At 45.2% G+C, this 18,048-nt stretch overlaps 1 protein-coding gene across 1 annotated transcript in view; it reads left to right on the top strand.

Moving 5' to 3' along the window:
• The window catches only part of Map1b (microtubule associated protein 1B), a 96,199-nt gene extending 78,896 nt beyond the window's left edge, over positions 1 to 17,303 (top strand). Inside the window, exons 5-7 of the mRNA XM_076927273.1 lie at positions 3,056 to 9,509; positions 11,290 to 11,528; positions 12,798 to 17,303. Of these exons, the coding sequence (XP_076783388.1) occupies positions 3,056 to 9,509; positions 11,290 to 11,528; positions 12,798 to 12,953 (6,849 nt within the window). The 3' untranslated portion in view covers positions 12,954 to 17,303. The remainder of the gene's footprint in view (positions 1 to 3,055; positions 9,510 to 11,289; positions 11,529 to 12,797) is intronic.
• The last annotated feature ends 745 nt before the right edge of the window (positions 17,304 to 18,048 follow it).

Below are 18,048 nucleotides of genomic sequence, written 5' to 3'. Positions count from 1 at the left end.
TTTCCCTGTCTGGATAGAGAATTGTCCAGCAGTGCTGAAGGCTTTCTTTTCTGGTCTCCTTAAATCATAGTTTTCTGTGCAGTAATGGCTCCTGGTTGTCTTTCATGCTCCCCGACTTACTCAGATTTTTTTGAGTCATTTTCTGCATTTCATAGGAACTCTCTGAAGACAGTAAAGAGGTAGAAAGTAGGATATTTCTCAAGTCTTCTTACTTTCCTCCTTGAATTATGACTATATATTTCATTTAAAAAGCTAATGGTGAAGGGTTGGTGAGATGGCTCAGCAGTTAAAAGAACTGGATGCTCTTCCAGAGGAATAGGGTTCTGTTCCCAATACTGACTTGATGCTCCACAACCATCCTGATACCATTTTCTGCCCTTCAAAAGCACCAGGCATATGAGTACTGCACATACAGGCAAAACACTCATACACATAAAACAAAATCAATAAATTTAAAAAAAACCATTTTTAAGTTAGTGACTGGATAATCCCAGATGCACACAGCTAGACTAGACCTCCAATTTGCTTCAGCTCAGCTAGACTGGATCTCAGAGATTAAAATGAACTGAACTTAGTTTTAAATTTTTGTTGTGAAAGACGTGGCAGTTTGGATTATCCTTGGTTTGCCACCCTACAATGCACAGTGTGAATAGTTCTCATGTGCGCTGTGTGAAAGTTAGGAATGAGAGAGCCCTACCATGTTGAAATTGTGGTGAGGAGAGTCTATGCCAATTACTGGACAAGAAACTATATTTTAAAATAAATAGATAAAATGTAGTAGGAAATTATTTAAAGGGCCAATGAGATAGGTAAAGATACTTTTACTACCAAGCATGTCAACCTGCATTTGACGTCCCACCCCCAAGAACCCATACATTATAAAAAAAAAGAACCAACTTCAGCAAGTTGCCCTCTAACCTCCACACACATACACTATGACATATACATGGGCAACAAATAAATAAATAGGTAAGTGAGTAAATGCAATAAGAATAAAACCGTATTCATCTTTGCTTTGGCCAGCAAATAATCTGAACAAAGTTCCCCTAAGGATACGGTTATAAGAAATATTGTATTCAGTGACTCCCTTTACCCCCATGGGTGTTTGCCATTTGCTGTTTTAGTTTTCTTAGTTCTCAAAACACGAGTTGACATTTAACTGGTTTATGGAAGATGATTAAGTCAGAGGAAAATGGCACACAGCATTGTTATTTTGGTATTTTATGACATCAATTTATGATGGATAGTCTAACAGAACAAAAATGGCTGCTCCCCTGCAATCTACTGTAGGAAATTGTCAGTTCTGTACATTGTCTTTGCATACATACCCTCACAGCCATAGCCTTGGAATGGAGTGTTCTGGAACTCAATGAGACTAGAAGCCAAGGGTAAGGGTTCAGAGCCAGTGGCTCAGAAATGAACATTTGTTTTGGCCCTGAATCATCTGTATCAGAATGCAGGCCCTTTTCCCTTGAACCTCTGAGCTGATGTGTGAGATCTGCTGAAACAGAAGTTTGGGGCTTATGACATGGTATACCTTTGCTGAGTCAAGACCGATAAAAACACATGGCCCTGATATTGGAAAGGAAAACTTTCTGTAAGCCATACTTGTTGTTTTGGTCCTGATTCAGTCTTCCATATTTTCTTCCATGGGAAGTACTGAAGGGCATATTGAAAAAAAAAAATGTTTATGCCAAATGAGATCTGATTCAGTCGCAGTCAGTTTGTCCCCCCCATCCATTGAGATCATGTAGAGAGCTGAGCGGCTCACCTTGGAATTATTTATTTTTATTTTTTCACCTTAGAGTTAAACTTACACAAAGGAGTGAACGTGGCCACTGGTTTGCCCAGCTACTTTGTTATCAGGGCTTCATCAGGAGCATTTCTATTTGCAGAGGGTCTGCTAGGCCAGTCACACGGTGAGCGTGGGTGACAGAACCTAGTATTTCGTTGTAGCAGTGGGTAACCAGTAACTACCTGCCTCCCAGAGGGAAAAACAAAACCAAACCCACTGCACTTTTTATTCCTATGTCTACTGAATTCTGAAAGGAGAAACAAGACGCACCTGGTTTCCTCAGATGTACTGATCTGGCCCTTTTTTGACAAGCCCAGTGAATTAAGAGAAGCAAAGGCTTTATTTATTTTTTATTAGTTCTTTGAGGATTTTGTACAATGTACTTTGACATACATATTTATTCACTCCTATAATTCCTCCCACATCTGTCCCCTCTCCCTACCAGTTAACCTTGTATCCTCTTTTTCATTTAAACAAACAAACAAACCCTCCTTCTCCGGTGTATGCTGCCCATATATTCTTGGGTGTATGGCCTTCCACTGGGTGTGGTCTATTTAGTAAGGGGCCACACCCTTTTAAGGAGAACTAGCTATCCCTTTTCTAGCAGCTATCAATTGCCAATAGCTCTTTAGCTAGTGTCGAGACTTCATACCAACCTTCTTCTCCATGCTGGCTTTTTGTCTGACTTGGGCTAAAGGAAAGGACTCTAACCCATGGTGAAATGATGGATAGCTGTTCTCCTGGGATTGTCTAGTATTTGTTAAAGGACATCTTGGCATGGCAAACACCCAGAGGCGATATTCAAGTTATTTTATAACTATTGTGATATAAACACCAGTCACCCAGATGGTTCCTAGTTTTGGAACTGGAACAGGGTTCCTGGTCAAGGACATACAGGGAGAGGCTCCTAGAGCAGAGGCCTCAGGTAGCAGAGGGTACATATGGGGACTCAGAACAGAGGCTGTCCACCTTCAAGTTTCTCAATATTGTAATCAGAACCATGGCCAAGTAATGGTCAGGTTTTTGTTTGTTTGTTTCTGAGACTGGTTTTCTCTGTGTAGCCCTGGCTGTCTTGGAACTTGCTCTGTAGCCGAGGCTGGCCTCGAACTCACAGAGGACTACTTGCATTTGCCTCCCAAGTTCTGGGGCCAAGTCCTATATGAAGTCAGTGATCCTATAATAACTAGCAGTGATGGAGATGATAAGCCAGTGATGACCTCACTAATGCTTTCTTCCCTTTCTTTCTGTTTGCAAATCTAGATTGGGGAGCTCCTGAGCACCACCCACCCTGCCAACAAAGCCAGCCTCACCCTCTTCTGCCCGGAGGAGGGAGACTGGAAGAACTCCAACCTTGACAGACACAATCTTCAAGACTTCATCAACATTAAGCTCAACTCAGCTTCTATCTTGCCAGAAATGGAGGGACTTTCTGAGTTTACCGAGTATCTCTCAGAGTCAGTAGAAGTCCCCTCTCCCTTTGACATCCTGGAGCCCCCGACCTCGGGCGGATTTCTGAAGCTCTCCAAGCCTTGCTGTTACATTTTCCCAGGGGGCCGTGGGGACTCGGCCCTGTTTGCAGTGAATGGGTTCAACATGCTCATTAACGGGGGGTCAGAGAGAAAGTCTTGCTTCTGGAAGCTCATCCGGCACTTGGACCGTGTGGACTCCATCCTGCTCACCCACATTGGGGATGACAATTTGCCTGGGATCAATAGCATGCTACAGCGTAAGATCGCAGAGCTGGAAGAGGAGCGGTCCCAGGGCTCCACCAGCAACAGTGACTGGATGAAAAACCTCATCTCCCCTGACTTGGGGGTTGTGTTTCTCAATGTACCTGAAAATCTGAAAAACCCAGAACCCAATATCAAGATGAAGAGAAGCATTGAAGAAGCATGCTTCACCCTCCAGTATCTAAACAAACTGTCCATGAAACCAGAGCCTTTATTTAGAAGTGTAGGCAATACCATTGAGCCTGTCATCCTCTTCCAGAAAATGGGAGTGGGTAAACTTGAGATGTATGTGCTGAACCCAGTCAAAAGCAGCAAGGAAATGCAGTATTTTATGCAACAGTGGACTGGCACCAACAAAGACAAGGCCGAACTAATCCTGCCCAATGGTCAAGAAGTAGACATCCCAATTTCCTATCTCACTTCAGTCTCGTCTTTGATTGTGTGGCATCCAGCCAACCCTGCTGAGAAAATCATTCGGGTTCTGTTTCCTGGAAACAGCACCCAGTACAACATCCTAGAAGGACTTGAGAAACTCAAACATCTAGACTTCCTAAAGCAGCCACTGGCCACCCAAAAAGATCTCACTGGCCAGGTGTCCACCCCCCCAGTGAAACAGGTCAAACTGAAACAGCGGGCTGACAGCCGAGAGAGTCTGAAGCCAGCCACAAAACCACTTCCTAGTAAATCGGTGAGGAAGGAGTCCAAAGAGGAAGCCCCTGAAGTCACAAAAGCTAGTCAAGTAGAGAAAACACCCAAAGTTGAAAGCAAGGAGAAAGTGATAGTGAAAAAAGATAAGCCGGTCAAGACAGAAAGTAAGCCTTCAGCGACAGAAAAGGAGGTGCCCAGCAAAGAGGAGCAGTCCCCGGTAAAAGCTGAGGTGGCTGAGAAGCAAGCCACTGAGAGCAAACCCAAAGTCACCAAAGAGAAAGTGGCAAAAAAGGAAACAAAGACAAAACCTGAAGAAAAGAAAGAGGAGAAGCCCAAGAAAGAAGTGGCTAAAAAGGAAGACAAGACACCCCTCAAGAAAGACGAGAAGCCAAAAAAAGAAGATGTGAAGAAGGAGATCAAGAAGAAGGAGGTGAAGAAGGAGACGCCTCTGAAGGACGCCAAGAAGGAGGTGAAGAAAGACGAAAAGAAAGAAGCCAAGAAGGAAGACAAGGAACCCAAAAAGGAAATCAAGAAGATCTCCAAAGACATAAAGAAATCGACTCCTCTGTCAGACACAAAGAAACCAGCTTCATTAAAACCAAAAGTAGCCAAGAAAGAAGAGTCCACCAAGAAGGAGCCTATTGCTGCCGGGAAACTCAAGGACAAGGGAAAGGTCAAGGTCATTAAAAAGGAAGGCAAGACCACGGAAGCAGCTGCCACGGCTATTGGCACTGCTGCCACCACAGCTGCGGCAGTGGCGGCAGCTGGAATCGCGGCCAGTGGTCCTGCCAAAGAACTTGAAGCTGAGAGGTCCCTTATGTCATCCCCTGAGGATCTAACCAAGGACTTTGAGGAGCTAAAGGCTGAGGAGATTGATGTGGCCAAGGACATCAAGCCTCAGCTGGAGCTCATTGAAGATGAAGAGAAACTGAAGGAAACAGAGCCGGAAGAAGCCTACGTCATCCAGAAAGAGACAGAAGTCAGCAAAGGTTCTGCTGAGTCACCTGATGAGGGGATCACCACAACCGAGGGGGAGGGAGAGTGTGAGCAAACCCCTGAGGAGCTGGAGCCAGTTGAGAAGCAGGATGACATTGAGAAGTTTGAAGATGAAGGAGCTGGTTTTGAAGAATCCTCAGAGACCGGAGACTATGAAGAGAAGGCAGAAACTGAGGAGGCCGAGGAGCCCGAAGAGGATGGGGAAGACAATGTGAGCGGAAGTGCCTCTAAGCACAGCCCCACAGAAGATGACGAAAGTGCAAAGGCTGAGGCGGACGTGCACATCAAGGAGAAAAGGGAGTCTGTGGCCAGTGGCGACGACCGGGCAGAAGAAGACATGGATGAAGTGCTTGAGAAAGGAGAAGCTGAACAATCTGAGGAGGAAGGCGATGAGGAGGACAAAGCAGAGGATGCCAGGGAGGAAGACTATGAGCCGGACAGAATTGAGGCTGAAGATTATGTGATGGCTGTGGCTGACAAAGCTGCGGAGGCTGGAGTCACTGAGGAGCAATATGGATTCCTGGGCACACCGGCCAAGCAACCTGGAGTCCAGTCTCCTGGCCGAGAACCTGCATCTTCAATTCATGATGAGACCCTACCTGGAGGCTCTGAGAGCGAGGCCACTGCTTCAGATGAGGAGAATCGGGAAGACCAGCCTGAGGAATTCACAGCCACCTCTGGATATACTCAGTCTACCATTGAGATATCTAGTGAGCCAACACCAATGGATGAGATGTCTACTCCTCGTGATGTGATGAGTGACGAGACCAACAATGAGGAGACAGAGTCCCCATCTCAGGAGTTTGTAAACATTACCAAATACGAGTCTTCACTGTATTCTCAGGAGTACTCCAAACCTGCTGTTGCATCATTCAATGGATTGTCAGATGGCTCAAAAACAGATGCCACTGATGGTAAAGACTACAATGCCTCTGCCTCTACCATATCACCGCCTTCGTCCATGGAAGAAGACAAATTCAGCAAGTCTGCTCTTCGTGATGCTTACTGCACAGAAGAGAAAGAAGTGAGAGCCAGTGCTGAGTTGGACATCAAAGATGTTTCAGATGAGAGACTTAGCCCAGCCAAGAGTCCATCCCTGAGCCCTTCTCCACCATCACCCATAGAGAAGACTCCCCTGGGTGAACGTAGCGTGAATTTCTCTTTGACACCCAATGAGATTAAAGTCTCTGCAGAAGGAGAGGCAACGTCGGTGTCCCCTGGAGTGACCCAAGCAGTAGTTGAAGAACATTGTGCCAGTCCCGAGGAGAAGACCTTGGAAGTAGTGTCGCCATCTCAGTCTGTGACAGGCAGTGCTGGACACACACCTTACTACCAATCTCCCACTGATGAAAAGTCCAGTCACCTACCTACAGAAGTCACTGAAAAGCCGCAGACAGTTCCAGTGAGCTTTGAATTCAGTGAGGACAAAGATGAGAATGACAGAGCGTCATCCATAAGCCCCATGGATGAACCTGTACCTGATTCAGAGTCTCCTATCGAGAAAGTTCTGTCTCCTTTACGCAGTCCTCCCCTTATTGGATCTGAGTCCGCATATGAAGACTTTCTAAGTGCTGATAGCAATGCTCTTGGCAGACGTTCAGAAAGCCCCTTTGAAGGGAAGAATGGAAAGCAAGGCTTCCCAGACAAAGAAAGCCCTGTCTCTGACCTGACCTCTACTGGTCTTTACCAAGACAAACAGGAAGAAAAAAGCACAGGCTTCATACCCATAAAGGAAGACTTTGGTCCAGAAAAGAAAACCAATGATGTTGAAATCATGAGTTCTCAATCAGCTCTGGCTTTGGATGAAAGGAAATTGGGAGGAGATGTATCTCCAACACAAGTAGATGTCAGTCAGTTTGGCTCTTTCAAAGAAGACACCAAGATGTCCATTTCAGAAGGCACTGTCTCAGACAAGTCAGCCACACCTGTGGATGAGGGTGTGGCAGAAGACACCTACTCTCACATGGAGGGTGTGGCCTCAGTCTCCACTGCCTCTGTGGCTACAAGCTCATTTCCAGAGCCAACCACAGATGACGTGTCTCCTTCTCTGCATGCTGAAGTGGGCTCTCCACATTCCACAGAGGTTGACGACTCCCTGTCGGTTTCTGTGGTGCAAACACCTACCACTTTCCAGGAAACAGAGATGTCTCCATCTAAAGAAGAGTACCCTAGGCCAATGTCGATTTCTCCTCCAGACTTCTCCCCTAAGACAGCCAAATCCAGGACACCAGTTCAAGACCACAGATCTGAACAATCTTCAATGTCTATTGAATTTGGCCAGGAATCCCCTGAGCATTCTCTTGCTATGGACTTTAGTCGGCAGTCTCCAGATCACCCTACTGTGGGTGCTAGTATGCTTCACATCACTGAAAATGGGCCAACCGAAGTGGACTATAGTCCCTCTGATATCCAGGACTCGAGTTTGTCACATAAGATCCCGCCAACGGAAGAGCCATCCTATGCCCAGGATAATGATCTGTCGGAGCTCATCTCTGTGTCTCAGGTGGAGGCTTCCCCGTCCACCTCTTCTGCTCATACCCCTTCTCAGATAGCCTCTCCTCTTCAGGAAGATGCTCTCTCTGATGTCGTTCCTCCCAGAGAGATGTCTTTATATGCATCACTTGCAACCGAGAATGTGCAGAGCCTGGAAGGAGAGAAACTCTCACCAAAATCTGATATTTCTCCGCTCACCCCACGAGAGTCCTCACCTTTATATTCACCTGGCTTTTCAGATTCTACCTCTGCAACAAAAGAGAGTGCGGCCGCTCACCAAACCTCCTCTTCTCCGCCAATAGATGCAGCAACGGCAGAGCCCTATGGCTTCCGCTCCTCAGTGTTATTTGATACAATGCAACATCATTTGGCCTTGGATAGAGATTTGACTACATCTAGTGTGGAGAAGGACAGCGGAGGGAAGACACCCGGTGACTTTAGCTATGCCTATCAAAAGCCCGAGAATGCCACTGGATCCCCAGATGAAGAAGATTATGACTATGAATCTCACGAGAAAACCATCCGGACCCACGATGTGGGCGGTTACTACTATGAGAAGACAGAGAGAACCATAAAATCCCCATGTGACAGTGGGTACTCCTATGAGACCATTGAGAAGACCACCAAGACCCCAGAAGATGGTGGCTACGCCTGTGAAATTACTGAGAAAACCACCCGGACCCCTGAAGAGGGTGGGTATTCATATGAGATCAGTGAGAAGACGACAGGGACCCCTGAAGTAAGTGACTACACCTATGAAAAGACCGAGAGGTCCAGAAGGCTCCTGGATGACATTAGCAATGGCTACGATGACACTGAGGATGGTGGCCACACACTTGGTGACTGTAGCTACTCCTATGAAACCACTGAGAAAATTACCAGCTTCCCTGAGTCCGAAAGCTACTCTTATGAGACAACTACAAAAACAACACGAAGTCCAGACACCTCTGCATACTGTTACGAGACCATGGAGAAGATCCCCAAGACCCCACAGGCATCCACATACTCCTATGAGACCTCAGACCGATGCTACACTACAGAAAAGAAATCCCCCTCAGAGGCTCGCCAGGATGTTGATTTGTGTCTAGTGTCCTCCTGTGAATTCAAGCATCCCAAGACTGAGCTCTCACCTTCCTTCATTAATCCAAACCCTCTCGAGTGGTTTGCTGGTGAAGAGCCCACTGAAGAATCCGAGAAGCCCCTCACTCAGTCTGGAGGAGCCCCGCCACCTTCAGGAGGAAAACAACAGGGCAGACAATGCGATGAAACTCCACCCACCTCAGTCAGTGAGTCAGCCCCATCCCAGACAGACTCTGATGTTCCCCCAGAGACGGAAGAGTGCCCCTCCATCACAGCCGATGCCAATATTGATTCTGAAGATGAGTCAGAAACCATCCCCACGGACAAAACCGTCACATACAAACACATGGACCCACCTCCAGCCCCCATGCAAGACCGAAGCCCTTCTCCTCGCCACCCTGATGTGTCCATGGTGGACCCAGAGGCCTTGGCTCTTGACCAGAACCTAGGCAAGGCTCTGAAGAAGGACCTGAAGGAGAAGACCAAGACAAAGAAACCAGGCACGAAGACCAAGTCCTCTTCACCTGTCAAAAAGGGTGATGGGAAGTCCAAGCCTTTAGCAGCTTCCCCCAAACCAGGAGCCTTGAAGGAATCCTCTGACAAGGTGTCCAGAGTGGCTTCTCCCAAGAAGAAAGAGTCCGTGGAAAAAGCTACGAAGACCTCCACCACTCCTGAGGTCAAAGCCGCACGTGGAGAAGAAAAGGACAAGGAGACTAAGAATGCAGCCAACGCCTCTGCATCTAAATCAGCGAAGACCGCAACGGCAGGTAGGCGGTGTCACCCGAAAGCCCGTCTACTTCTGTTTGTCTTCTTGCTGGGAGGACCAGAAAGTATGGTCTACCTTTCCTCTACCTTTCCTCTGCCTTCCTCTTTCAATGTAAAGCTTCACCTCCTGGCCTAGTGTGGCTTAGAGATAGCAGAGTATGTGGCCCGTGTGGGTGGGATCTATCTGGTGGGGTTGCTGGGTTGGTGTCATTCTGGATAGCTGCTGCAAGCCTGTCACAAACCTTCAGAAGTAAGAAGGCTGCTCTGGGAGGCTTCAGGCAGGCTGACTTTAAAAATCACATCGGGGTGATAGGTCAGGAGCTCCCCAAAGGCCTATTGCAAACCAGAGTTTCCCTGGCAAACCTAGAATTTTGTTTAGGCCCAATATTTATTTCTTCTGTAAAATTTTTAAAATAGACAGATTTGAAAACAAACAAACTAACAAAAAAAAACCCTGTCATTTAGGTAATATCTGCCCATTGAAACGTCTGTGTTTTCTTACCTGCTCGTGAACAGTGTAATTCCAGTTGACCAATAACTATGGAGTAGAAAAAGAGGAAAACATTAAAGCTGTTTCCCCTTCTTACCTGTAACCTTGCTAGCACCGTGATCTTTTTCAGACCAGAATTCTACTCAGCAGGAGCTAAGTAGAAATGTCTGATGGTTCCTGATTTGCCACTGATACCCAGTGGTCTCCATTCCTCAGGGATGACTTGAGACTTTTATTTTGTTTTGTGAGGTAGGTTCTTGCCGTTTCCAAAATTATTGGAGATTAATTCCCAGCTGTAACCTCAAATTTCTTCAACATTTCGCCCTGTAGCTCAAGTCATCAACTCAAATAGCAGAGCTTTATCTTTAAATCAGACATTCTAGCCTGAGCCACTCCAAAGACACACTAGTTTGATACATCCTGACACAATGGTAGAGAATTATGAGAAATCTTAATTCATAATTCAACTCTTCTGTCTCTACAAGAGTTGTGTGTTTAAGACCCCGTCCATTGCATTGCACAGTAGGACAGCCACACAGTGTGCAGCAGGCACACTGTGGGACCAGAACCAGGGCTGCCATGGAGCTATGTGAGCCAGGCTGCAAGCATGACCACAAACCCCATGCATCGTTACATCTGATTTTAAATTAATTTCAATGGGTGATCAGAAATCTCTTGCTGTTGAAAAACGTATCGGTCCATTCATGTTTACTTGTTCAGTTCCACATAGCATCAGGATCCATAGGCTGAGCCTCCGTCTTCTGGAGCTTTTCAAACTAAAATACACATTAAATCTTTTGGATGAAGAGTACTATTTTAGTTAACACCCCACCCCCCACCCCCCACCCCCCGGCCTTTTATTTTGGTTTTCTAGAGACAGGATTTCTTTATGTACCAGCTCTGGCTGTCCTGGAACTTACTTTGTAGACCACCCTGGCCTTGAACTCACAGAGCTCCATCTGCCTCTGCTTCCCAAGTGCTGGGATTAATGGCGTGCGCCACTACCACCTGGCACTAATTCCTTTTTTTCTTTTAAAGGTCCAGGCAACTCTTTTTACTTCCTAATGGATTGTCTGTGAAAGGATGCTGTCTCCTTCTCAGTGTCTCCTATTGGCTGATAAACAAGCGTGGTATAATTTCTCTGATTCCTAGTGTTTGAGGCCCTACATGGGGGTGCCAGGGAACTAGGACTCCTGCCATCCTTTCCATGGTCCAGAGGCCCCAGCTGAGGATCCGTGCATGTGTCCGAGTCTTCACACTGCTATGTCCCTTCCTTTGTCTTTGTTATCAAGGGCCAGGATCCACTAAGACGGCCAAGTCGTCCGCCGTGCCTCCAGGCCTTCCCGTGTACCTGGACCTATGCTATATTCCCAACCACAGCAGCAGCAAGAACGTTGATGTTGAGTTCTTCAAGAGGGTGAGGTCATCTTACTACGTGGTGAGTGGGAACGACCCTGCAGCGGAGGAGCCCAGCCGGGCTGTCCTGGATGCCTTGCTGGAAGGGAAGGCTCAGTGGGGAAGCAACATGCAGGTAAGAACATGAGGCCCGTGTCTGAGCTGCATTTGAGCTAGTTCTAGAGGCGAAGAGAAGGAAGCGTGTTTAAACAGGCATCTCTGTGATGGAGGATCCACGTGTGGCACCTGTTGCATGTGAAATACGATAGTGAAGTCTTCAACTGATCTTCTCCAGGAACCACAACCAAGCTGTAAAAATTAAAAGTTTTTTTTTCTTTTCCTCATTGAGGGGGGGAGTAGGAACCTTGAATCTAAATCAGCTAGGAATCTGCAGCTCATATAAAAATTCAAATAAAAGGTCAGTTTAGCCCAAGATAGCCAAGATAGCTCAAGGTGGCATTCTTGACAGGTTCACTATCAGTGGCAGTGGAGGCAGTCCATGCATCGATAAAATAACCTAAAATGAATTGCTGTCCCTGCCCTTGCCACTCCCCCTACCCATTCTGAGTATTGTATGTGTGACTCAAAGTTGTCCTGAGCCTGTGGAGTTGCTGCTAAGGAATTGTCTTTGCTCATTCGTATTTCACCAGTAGACTGAAGCTAGGAATATAGTCACAGGGCAAGGTGTGTGAGGATCAAGTCTCCAGGTGAAATTCCAGAGTGGTGCCATTGTCTCTCAGGGTATTGTTAAGCTCCAGCCCCTCAGGGCTGGCTAAGAACCATCCAGCCTCCATTTTCCTACTGGGCTCTGATCACTGGTTATCTGATTTATGGTTCTGCAGCCTGCGCTCACATCTTCAAAGAAAGATTTCTTTCTGATACTTCCACAGTATTCACGTGAGAAGTGCCGATCAGTCCTCTTACTCCTGTAGCCCACGGTCTCTGTTTTCTAGCCAGCGGGCGAGCTTCTGAGGGTTTGAGCTACAATATAAAACTTCTTGCATTAAGTAAGAGTATAGTCTGTACTGCATATGCCCCATGTTAATGGAAACGTGGGAAACGATACCTAACCCAGACAGTTCTCAACACTGCTGCGTTAAAAAAAACCATTGGTGAAATTTACATGAATGAACCACAAGTTCCTAGGTGATTCAGATTCTAGGCTCCAACTCCTCCCCTCAATGACCCCCCCCCCAAAAAAATAAAAATAAATAAAGATTTAAAAAAAAAAACCTTCTAATTTTTACAGCTTGGTTGAAAACTTCATTGGCAGTTTTCAGGAAAAACAACATTTTTTTTTTCCTTTGTCACCTTTTGCTAGTGATCCAACAGACACCTTGTTCTGTTTTGACTCCTGGCATCTATCCCTGCTGCTCTTTAAACATTTTTTTCTCCCCCTCTGTAGGTGACTCTGATCCCAACACATGACTCCGAGGTGATGAGGGAGTGGTACCAGGAGACCCATGAGAAGCAGCAGGATCTCAACATCATGGTCTTAGCAAGCAGTAGTACAGTGGTCATGCAAGACGAGTCCTTCCCTGCATGCAAGATAGAACTGTAGAAACCGCAGCCGGCCCACACCACAGGATTTGAACTGTGTTTCCAGAAATTCTTGAATTTGAAACTACCTTTTCTAGAACGTCCATTCATCTAATTAAGTCACTGAACAATTACCTGCCAGATGCTATACTGTGTCATGGTGATGCAAGTCACTGATATTTCTCAATTTTTGCCGACCGCTAAGGGAAGTAACCATATTCCCACGATAGATTTCAAGTTACTGCAAAATTACCTACCCCCACCCCCACCCCACCCACCCACCCCCCACCCCCCCCCCCGTTCATCTCTGCTGAACACCTGGAAGCCATGCACTCGCGCACCCAACTGACTTCTGCTAGGTATTGGCATTTATCATAGAGAGAGAAAGAGAGAGGAAAAGAGAGAGTCAGCGGGAGGGGAGGGAGAGAGGCGGGAGAGAAGGACAAAGAGACTGCAGGAGAGAGAGAGAGAGAGAGTGAGAGAGAGGAAGAATCAGAAAGAAAAAGGATGCAAGAGACAAAGGTGGAGAGTTCTGATGAGATGCCCAGGGAGAAGGAGTGGGCAGGATGGGGCATAGAGAAGACACCAGCGACTAGATCTGCATTTTCTCAGACCACAGCTAGTCTGTGGTCTACACAGGTGGAGTTTTCCATTATCGTCAGAGTCATCAGAAAGAGTCTTAATCTCCTAAAGCATGTTTCTAAAGAGCAGAATGAATGAAGCCTGTTACGAGGGCATGAGATCTTTCACGCCTTAATTCAACGCCTTTGCTTATAAAGGCTGTACACGGCATAATGTAGCAAGCGTAGACTGGACGAGCGAGTGATTTGAGCCCCATTCAGAACTCTCAGACTTTTCAAACACAGGAGTAGGTTGATCTAAGGCATGCTCCCAGCATTTGTCTACCTAAGTCCACACCAAGTCAACCTGCATGCAGCAACACCCAAGTCCACCCCAGTTAACTGAAGCAAATACCAAAGCAGTTGGCAGTGCACACGGGAGACATTTTGCCTTAGGAAGTGACTTGAATGTACAAAGATACCCGATGCACTTATTTTTTAATGTGAGGCAGCAAGTTTTTAAAGCATCCATGTAGGATTGTAGATACTCCAGGTAAAGGAGCGTGTGGGGAGGGAAGGTACGAGAAGCTTATCTGATTGGCCCAATGGCTTAGTGAAGAGTCATGCTTGGTCAACATCACCACTCTGATGAACCCGTGGCCACTTAGCCAATTACGTTGCACCTTTTGTAGCTTTTTTAATGCTTCAAGTTCAAGACTGAAATGGCTTCTATGATCAGAACCAGGAAAACAGTGAATCTTACGGTGGAAGAAGTTCTCAGCAAGTGTACAGTATCTGCCTTCTTTTGTCTTACATTGCCTATTTAATTTTCCATTAATTTCAACACACGGGAACACATGTACAGAAGTTTGTTTTTATGTTTTTGTTTTTGTTGTTTTTTAGCTACGCAAGAACTTTTCATAGATGAACTTTTTAACAAATGTTTTCATTTACAGGAAAAAGCAAAGAAAAAATTTGAAGCGATGGTCTCTTTTTAATTATTATTTTAAGTGTTTTTGTAAGACAAAAATTGAAGTTTTTTGAGGTTCTGGCAAGATTTGAAGTCTGATATTGAAGTCGTGATATTTATTTAAAAAACCGTCACTACCGGAAACGGTGGTACCTCCCACCCTTTTACTCTCATACTGTGAGAGTGTGAGTCTGTGCTGTTTGGGAGTGGGTAGGTGGCAGGGTAGGCTACTATTCAGGGCATTACCCAGTGCTATCCCCTCCTCCTTTCAAGATTATTCACCATGAGGTAAAAGCCAAGTTCAGAAGCACCCCAGCATCAGTTTGCTTGGGGGGGGGTCTTTTCTGGAAAACATTCAGTGAAAGAAATAATAGATTAAAAACAAATGAATTCTCAACTCCTGTGCTCACCGTGTAGAGAGTTCAGACATAATGTCCGTCGCCGTCACCACTGAACCACAGACTTGAGACGACAGACCATGAGGAGAACTTTCGCCAAGTTTCAAGCAGCAAGTCCGCGTACCAGGGTTCAGAGGTGGCAGACCTCTCAGTGACAGCTGTGCTGTGCTCGGTCACACTGTGTCTCCTGCAGATCTACAGCGTAGTGAACAACAGCCTCATTTTATTTTCTATGTTAGTTATTTATTTCAAAATTGACATTTTAGTTTATTTTCGTCCGTGAAGTATATGTTTCGCACTGCTGTTTACTCTGAGGCTTTAAACAATATTTCTCCAGGGTTCCCTCACCGAGGACCCGTGCAGTCTACTTAATGCTGTGAATCACATTTTCAAAATGTTTAATTTTTTAAAGAAAGTTAATATTCTATTTTTGTTAGGTGTCTCTAGGAATGCAGCTTTTATTTATTACCTTTTTCTTTCAAACCCGTAAGAGTGACACGTTAAAGGTACAGAAACGTCCTATCTGATGGAAAAGCCGTTGTGATGAAAACGGACTTCATTGACTGTAAGCTCACCTGCTTCTCACTTCATCAGACAAGCTGAATACACACAAGATAGTGACTTAATAGTAGCTGTTGGGTTGGTCCACATAACACACAAGAAGAGAAACAGTTTCTAGCCTTCTTGCCAAATCCAGACCTCTGGTTGACTTTTCTCTCATAGAAGATGGAGAGTTATTTTCCATTTTTCCAGCTTAAATTTATTTAGCCTTTATATTATTTTGTTTTACAAAAAATATAAATACTTTAGAAGGGCCATAGCCAGCCTTCAGTTGTAACCACTCGACCCCATACTTCTTATTGTTTTTTTCAGAATCTAATGGGGAAAATACTTTTCAAAACTGTCACTGATCCACTGGCTCTGATTCCTACACAATCTGACAGCATCCTCTTGCAACCCCCTGTCCTTAGTGATGGCTACGGAGCCCAGGACACCAGGGTGAAGTACACTTGCTTTATGGGTGGTTTTCCTGACCTCCCAGGCACCTCTCCTACCTGTGTGGCTAATCTGATCTTGCTAGTTCCATATGCACACAATTAGTTTAGAGGTAGCCACCACAATGGACCGCGTACATTTGTGGTGAGAGCTAAAAACCGACACAGACTTCTAGAAGATTTGTGCATACGATTCTTAATTCAATTGTATAGATTGAATATTTGAGTGGAAGGCGTTTCCACCCTGTTTAAATGATGGAATTCTATTGAGCTAGCACTCCCGATTATGACCTTTTTGGTAGTGTTTGTAAACAAAAATCTACAGAGACTAAATCTTAGAGATAATCCTCCATTTCAATTTTAACCAATTCTGTCCTCTTTTTCCAAACCCCGAACCCCATGCATGCTTTCTCAGTCTTGTGATGGGACTGGACACAGTGACCGACCCCTCGCCCCAAACACCATTTTCCATGGAATTCAAAAGAAAAAAAAATTTTTTTCTTAGCGTTACACTATCATAGTGAATGGTTTCCCCAGTGTATATGAATGTTTTAAGTGTTTCCAATAGCTTATGAAATTTAGGAGCTTTCTAATACTCGTTTTATAAATTTAATCAATTTGCTAATGGAAATTTTACCACCTCCCATTTCTGTTACAAATCCTAGCTCCTGGAGCGGCGCTACAATTCCGGAGTTGTTTTTCTCACCTCCTCTGTCATTTGTCACAGGAGGTCCCTGCTTGGCAATGACATTTGTGAGTTAGGATAATGACTTTCCTTCTCTTCTTTTTTCCTTTCATACTTGAGATTTAGGAGAAACCGATTCTGTTTCCACGTGAGAGGAACTGTAAGCTTTTGTCATTTAACCAGCTGAACAACACACCAAAAGCAGCCTAGGGATGAGCACCGCTTTGGTAGCAATTAGGTTTTATTCACCTGGTATCAAAACTATTCACTATTTCAAAACAAAACAAAACCCGGGACTTTATGAATTCATTTCAAAGGCAGCATCAAAAACTGAAAAGGAAGGGAAACAACAGCTAATAATCGGCTTCTCCGCAGTGTGGAGCTCCCGAAACAGGAGCCCTGGAGAAGTGGCTCCGCTCAGGCGCCTGCGCTGCTGCGGTCCTTGCTTTCCCGCATGCGCCCGCAGGCAGCGTGCAGTCCTAAACCCGGCTGTGGAGAAGCTCACTCTCTCTCTTGTTCTGAATGGTGTTTGTGTCGGTCTGCAGCTGTGTATGGTATTATGTCTTATAACCCTGCATCACCTCCATCCTATCCAGTCATATCTAATGTAGAAAAATTAGTTTCCAGTGAAAGTAATATGTAGTGCTTTTATGATATTTGTGTGCAATATCCCCTCTTCTATCGAGGATATTTGATGTAAAGGAAAAAAAAAAAAAAAAACAGAAACTCAGTTCCACAATAAAATACAAAGTGGCAAAAGTTCACTCGTGTGTTGAGACGTCTTTGGCTCCTTTGTCACTCGGACTTTGCCTCCAGGATCACGTGTTTCATGGTGGGCTCCCTGGCTATGGGTGGTCAGCCAAGAGGACCCCAGCTGATTTTCGAAACTTATTTTGGTGTCTTTTATAGTCAAGCCAATAGCTCCTCAGGGGAGGGACTTTGTGCCCACAAGAAAGAGACTTCTGAACAAGATGTTTGTAATCAAGTGGGCATTTGATGGCTGGTGAGCCACACCCTGGAGGCAGCCACCCCAGCAGTGACCTAGCACATGGGAAGAACCTTCATGTGGTGGTAGACCGTCCTAAGGATGTTTTAAGTATTTAAGTATTAATTATTTTGAACTCTGGAGATGAAGGGGGGGAGGAGCAAATGCTTTTCTACCATTAGGTAATCAAAAGACAAGTTTCTTTTTATAAATCTTATATAGATTTTCTCCATAGCCCTTGATTCATCATGTAAATCTCATAATGGGAATTTATTTCCAGATGTGTTTGACAAGAATAAACTCCCTGTTTTCTGAACATGTCGAGGGCAGATCTGGAATCTGATGTGTACCCGCTCTCAATAAGCACATGACATAACTAATGGTCTTGCTTAAAGTAAATATTTAAAGGTATTTAATTGACATGGTCTGAGAAGCATTGCCACAAGTTGGTTTTTTTTTTTTTTTTTAATTTCCTCAATATTGCACAGGCAAAAGTATCTTGGGCCATAAGCAAAGGCCAAATC

Source organism: Arvicanthis niloticus, chromosome 29 (genome assembly GCF_011762505.2).
Source record: "Arvicanthis niloticus isolate mArvNil1 chromosome 29, mArvNil1.pat.X, whole genome shotgun sequence".
Taxonomy (NCBI): Eukaryota; Metazoa; Chordata; class Mammalia; order Rodentia; family Muridae; genus Arvicanthis; species Arvicanthis niloticus.
The sequence above is the reverse complement of the archived record's forward strand: the minus strand, read 5'-3'. Positions and strand labels throughout refer to the sequence as shown.